The sequence below is a fragment of the Prosopis cineraria genome, unplaced genomic scaffold, assembly GCF_029017545.1.
Source record: "Prosopis cineraria cultivar Desert tree isolate PC_DT_omini unplaced genomic scaffold, ASM2901754v1 PC10, whole genome shotgun sequence".
Taxonomy (NCBI): Eukaryota; Viridiplantae; Streptophyta; class Magnoliopsida; order Fabales; family Fabaceae; genus Prosopis; species Prosopis cineraria.
Genome location: NW_026555341.1, coordinates 39,187,396 through 39,193,641, shown reverse-complemented (window position 1 = coordinate 39,193,641; position 6,246 = coordinate 39,187,396). Strand labels below are relative to the sequence as shown.

Genomic DNA, 6,246 nt, shown 5'->3' with positions numbered 1-6,246 from the left:
AAGCTGAGAGTCCTCGAGTTTTTATTTTTGTTGCTCTCTTCTTTGCTTGAGACCTAAGCCATGTCATATTGCTTTTTCTCTTGTTTATCGTGCAGATGTCTTTCTTGAAGCATTTCTTTGACAAAGAAACACGATTTCCAATGCTAATTTCACATTGCTTTGCGTTATTTTCAGGTCAAACTTACACCCTATATAGTTTTGTTATCCAAATCATTTGTGTCATTGTAAATCAATTGAGTTTGATCACGTATTGGCATGAGAGAATTCAGAGAACTGAGTTTCTTTGTTCGGCAAAAATGACAGAAGTCCTTAGCTACACAGCTTTCAGACAGCTTTCGCAGATGTTAGTTGCAGTTTTCTTCTTACACTGCTCTGAATATGTCCTACCTATAGCCATTCACGGGAGATCAAATGTCACTCTTAAATCTCTTCTGATTAGCAAAACCTATATTCTGGCAATGATATTCTCGTTCTTGGAATACTTTATTGAGATTGTTTTAATACCTGAACTGAAAGAGCAATGGATAGTTAGTAATCTGGGCCTAGCTATGGTTTTGATTGGAGAATTGATCAGGAAGATAGCAATAATAACGGCAGGACAAGCCTTTACCCATCTTATAAGGATTCGTCATGATGAACATCATCAATTGATTACCCACGGTATATATAAATTTATTCGTCATCCAGGATACTGTGGTTTCCTTATTTGGTCAATTGGCATTCAAATAATGCTCTGCAATCCTTTGTCTACTATTGCATTTGCAATTGTTGTTTGGAATTTCTTTGCTAAGCGGATACCATATGAAGAATACTATTTGCGACAGTTTTTTGGAGCGCAGTATCGGGAATATGCCAGAAAGGTTGTGTCTGGGGTGCCTTTTGTGAAGTGGAGACTAATCAATTCTGTGGAATGAACAACATCCTTTCACACGCATTTCTCGACAGTTTTCCCATATAACAATGGAATATCAATATCTGGGGTCAAGAAGTGCTAGCTACCAGGAAAGTCGAGTTACACCTTCCCTTTTATTACATGAAGCCAGCTTGTTTGGTTTGGAACATCAGAATAAAATCATGATTTATCCAGCAAGCTCAAGGTAAATTTTATGTTTCAGACTCTTTTGGGAGGGGTGTATGTTCCACTATAATTTATGTTCACTCTGTAATGGATGCCCGATCCATATAAGTTTGTGCGTGGGTGCGTGTATTATGTAGATTAAAATCTTGACTAGCATGGTTGAATATCTGCGGAGGCTATATATACTAAATATTTGTTGGACTGTAAAGGCTATTTGGTTTCTGTTATTATTTTTTATTTTTAAAAACTGTTTTATAATACAGTGTTTGAAGTTGTTTTTAAAACAAAAGAAATGAAAATCTGTTTGGTTATGCCAGTTAAAAAACAGTTTTAAAGTTAAAAAAATAGACTAATAGTGATGATTATATTTATTTAATAGTTATGATTAATAATAAAAATTAATTAAGGTAACTATAATTTTTAATAATTAAATGTATTGTATTTTAAAAACAAGAAAAATAAAATGAAAACAACTTAAAGTTGTTTTTACTTTCTTGTTCTAAAAAGCAAAAAATGAAAACAGTTTTGAAAATAGTTAAAAGAAAAATATTTATTCAAACAAATTTTTAAAAATAAAAAATAACTTTTAAAAACAGAAAACAAACACCCTATATGTACAACACTTGTGGCGTACTAAGAGGGGTGGCAATTGTCACCATCTTCTGCATGGTCTGATTGAAGACGTCAGGGACATCCAAAATCAAATCTGGACTGTGGTGATGAAGTATGCATAATTGCACATGGAGAGACGGACTCTGCAATTTTTCCACAATCCTTCGTTCTCCCCATTTTTTCCCGAATCCTTATATTTTCATCACATTTTTATTTCAATTTCATGTTCACAAAAAGAGGAGGTAAAAAAGGTGTGAATTGGATTTGGTGTGTTTTAAGAATAACGAGTGGGGTCCGATGATGCTGTTCACGGATCTCTGAGAGTGGGGACAACACAAGTTGATCCCACCTTCCGCAGCGAACATTTTGCTGGCCTTTTTGTAAAGTTTGAGGGATAAGATGCCCCGCATGCTCACTTCCACGTTAACGTCATCTGTAGCCGGCCAATCACAATCAACACGGCACTACTTTAAAGCGTCCGCAAACGCTTGCCTTTTTCTCGGGGAGAAATAACAAGCAGGGTCCGCAGAAAACGTTGAAATACTGACAAAGTCTCACGAAGTCCGCTAATTCTAATGTAGTCTTAACAATGTTTACTCCATTAGGTATTTTTAATTTTTTCAATATATTATTAATTATTAATGAATTTTGTTGAAAATATTTTTAATAAATAAATCATGCAACTTTTCATTTTAAATGAGACGTCTTATAAATAAAAGCAAAAGATATTTTACAAATGATAATAAAATGTTTAATATGGTAGAAAGATCAAAAGATATTATTTTAAAATGTTATCATGGTAAAAAAGAAAAGGAGTTACTAAGGTCAAAAGATTAAGCATAATAAAATAAATTTATCATGATAATTTAAGAAGAAATTAAATTAATTAAATGTATACCAAATGATTAAAAATTTAAAGTATTGATATAGAACACATTAAATGTTGCACTATGGTTCCTAGGATTAAATTATCAGTCCTGAGAGGCTAAATTGTTTAAAAACAAGTTTATATGAGGGTAAAAGAGTCAAGAGGACTTTTCTAAAAACAATATACGAAACAAGATAATTCTATAATTTATGCGTCATCTGCTGCGATCAACATAGTTCATGTCACTATGAATGACATTGTAATGACCTTTCACAAGAGGGCTATGTGCTGCAACTAAGAAGGCATGTGTTGCAATGCATTGCACATCTCAAAACTAAATCAAATAAATTATAATTTAAAACTTTAAACCTGCACAACTTTTAGTATATACATTCAAATCTAGTGATTAAAGTGTTTATACAAAACTTGTTACAAAATCTAGCTAATAACTTTTGTTTGGCACAAAATTCCTCCTTATGAGGATTTTATCCACAAAAATCCCTCAAGGATCATAAAACAAATTTTCAAAACAATTAACTCCTCCAAACCAACACCAAAACCATAAATCAATGTATGAACTACTTGACCACATCACATATACGTCCAACAATATTTTTAATCCACACATTGGTTTATACATTTAAAATCAAAACAGTTGAGTTATAGCTATCCAACACAATTATAATTGAATAAGTAATAAAAACTGCCATAAAACAATTTCATATCCAAATCATGCTTTAATCATCACCAAATAAGACCATGTGAGTCAAAAACAAGTCTCATGGCTACAATGGACAAGTATAGCAAAAGTTATGAGTCACATTCTCAAAATACAAAATAAGCTCTATGGTTGGCAAGATATGCATTAAAATTATTAAAAGGCCTGCAAGTTAAAGTGGTGATCCCATACACCACACTATGCCTTAGGTGCTTCTCTAGCTTGACTCTTCCTTGTAAAAATATTAATCACAGAGAATGAGACATAAAAGTTTCAATAATCAATATTAAAATGACATGACACATGCAATGCAATTAACCATGTAATTACTAAGTGGGTATACAAAACATGTTTTTGAACAATTTATATCCAAACAAAATAAACAAAGAATGCATGACTAATGCCTTATTTTCTCCTTTCACTGGTACCATAGTCCATGCTTGGTGCTTAACTTACCCGACCAAAGGTAAGCTAATTCAAGTTACAAGCCATTCATTGATCAAATGAGGGAGGTACTATAACATTTTGATTTTTAAATACAGAATTAATTGGGTAAATTGAGGTTTTAATGGAGCAATTATAATTTGAATTGGTATTGTTTTGAAGTTTAAATTAGGGAATAAATTTGTATTTGAGGTTATTTGGAGTTAACTACATGTTTAAGCACTTAATTATGAATTAAATTGCGCCAAGAGACATATAAAAGTGTTAATTAGGGTTCAAAATAGGTAAATGGGCCAAATAGGGCCTGGGCCCTTTAGATATTTGATAGTGGGCAAAGGTGCATGAAACTATGCACAACAGGACCATTTGGTTTAGTGGTCATCCATTTGCACTTGTCTTGATCGTGTGCGGACGAGGCACTATTAAAGCATCCCTGTTCTACTAAATTTGATAGAATGTCAGAGGGAGAAGGAAAATCAAATAGAGCTCTAATTTGGCTATGCTAAGGCATGAACATCCAGTGACCTAGAGGAGTTTTTTAGGTCGTGCAACTACTTGGGGTGAGTTTCTAGTTCTCTAAGCTACCATTCTACATAGTTTTCCTTATGACTTGGGAAGTTTTTCAGATTAGGGTTTTTCTTATAGGATGATTAATTCAAACCTATGATAATTTATTATATTTTGAAGGTTGTTGAGAGTGTAATAAATGATATAAAACATATATTTAAAGTTAGAATTTGAATTTAGCAATTTTGGATGAAACCTTAAGTCTTTGAGGTTGAATATGAGAATAAATTCAAATTGTTTGTGATGTTTTCTAAAGGGCAGATGCTTAATGAGCATAGATAAATGTTTCTAAGGTGTTATAATGGTGATTTGATGCTTGAGAACTTTTTTATTTATTTTTGGATGAATTTTTGAATATGTGGTGATGAAATGTTGATTTACTTAGACTTCATACTCTTAAACCTTAAGGTTTTCTAATCATCATTATTAATCTTTTAAACCATAGTTTATCACCATCATTAGCTTAATCTAATCCAAACAACCCTAAGGTTTCAAATAAACACACCCATCATAATAATCATCATCAAAATAACTTAAATAATAGTTACTTAACCATAAATAATCCATAAAATTCAAACCCAATAGATGGCTATCCCAAAAATGAAAACCCCAACATTAAACATGTGATATCCTAAATTTTAATTCTTGAAATTAAGATATCAATTATGAGTGATTAAGATTAAGATGGAAGCTTATTAGTTTGGGGACAGTTAGAATGGGACTACCGAACCTCATTATTGTTGGCCACTGTCTTAAGATTGGACCTAGAAGCTTGTTGGGCCACTTGGGCCCAAAACGAGGAATTGAGGAGTCAACACTTCATGCGCTTGTGAATGAAATTGCACGTGGTCCATCTACATGCAAATGAACCCCTAAAATGCAAAGTTTCAATTTAAACTTCATCCACGAGTGGATGGAATTGTAAGCTTACAATCTTACCCAGACAAAGCTCTAGAGATGTGTTATAAGTTCTAAAATCTATAAAAAAATAGAGAAGAAGAGATGGGGAATCGTAAAAATTGTCGGAGGCTTTGCTAGGGCAAGGTTCTACAAAAAATTTGAGATGTTTTCTAATCTAGCTAACCACCCATAGTAAGTCTTACATCATTTCTCTTCCTTTTGGGCTAAATTTTGAGTTAGGTTTTCTTCGTTCTTCCTTAAATCTGAACCCTATGACTATTTCTAGACTTTAGGTTGTTGTTTGAAAAATTATTGAAGTTAATAAGGTTATTAGGTGTTAGTTTCTACTCCTAGAATTTTGATTTTGAATGGGTCGAGCTTAAGGTTTGAATTTCTTTACTTTAGTCAAACCATAGGCTCTTGAGGAAGAATTTGAGCTATAGGTTGTTACAATTGTTGTTGTTTAAATTGTTGGCAGCTATATGAAGCTAATGGAAGCTAATAAGCTCATTGAAATTAAGTTGTTCTTGTGGTTGGAATTATTGGTATTTTAAAGTGGATAATTGAGAGTTGAAATGTCATAATCAAGTTGGTCATTTAGTAATTATTGTTTGTTATGGATTGTAGATAATTTTGCAGTGTGTTGTTTTGGGCTTAAATATTGATTGGGAAGCCTTTGGTATAGGGGTAACCTTTAATTTTCTAAAGGTTTGAAATAATTGATGGAATCTCTAACTTATGCTATTGCTTGTTAAAATTAATTTAGGATGTTTTATTAATGATTTAATATAAAGCTAATTAATAATAAACTTGATCATGGTTTTAGTAAATATATGCAAGTGGGTTTTCTTTGTTTCCAATCAAAGTTTAATATGCCAAAAATATTATATTGTTGACTATATTTTATGATGATCATGTGCATATATTATGATGATGAATGGTGAATTCTGCTATGAGATTTACATAATGATAAAATATGCATATTGACATGATCATAGTTTGGGCGGGAGGATGCCTAGGTAAGTAGTGATTTCTTTCCATATAGAACCATATAAATGG

The 6,246-nt window shown here is 32.2% G+C and overlaps 1 protein-coding gene across 1 annotated transcript; it reads left to right on the top strand.

Moving 5' to 3' along the window:
• Window positions 1–250: 250 nt before the first annotated feature.
• On the top strand, window positions 251–1,268 carry LOC129321282 (protein-S-isoprenylcysteine O-methyltransferase A-like). The gene has a single exon (XM_054967000.1). It carries the CDS (start codon window positions 297–299, stop codon window positions 912–914), a length of 618 nt encoding a protein of 205 aa, XP_054822975.1. The 5' UTR covers window positions 251–296; the 3' UTR covers window positions 915–1,268.
• The last annotated feature ends 4,978 nt before the right edge of the window (window positions 1,269–6,246 follow it).

Coding starts and splice junctions, on each gene's coding strand:
- LOC129321282 (XM_054967000.1), top strand. CDS start 297: ATGACAGAAGTCCTTAGCTACACAGCTTTCAGACAGCTTTCGCAGATG.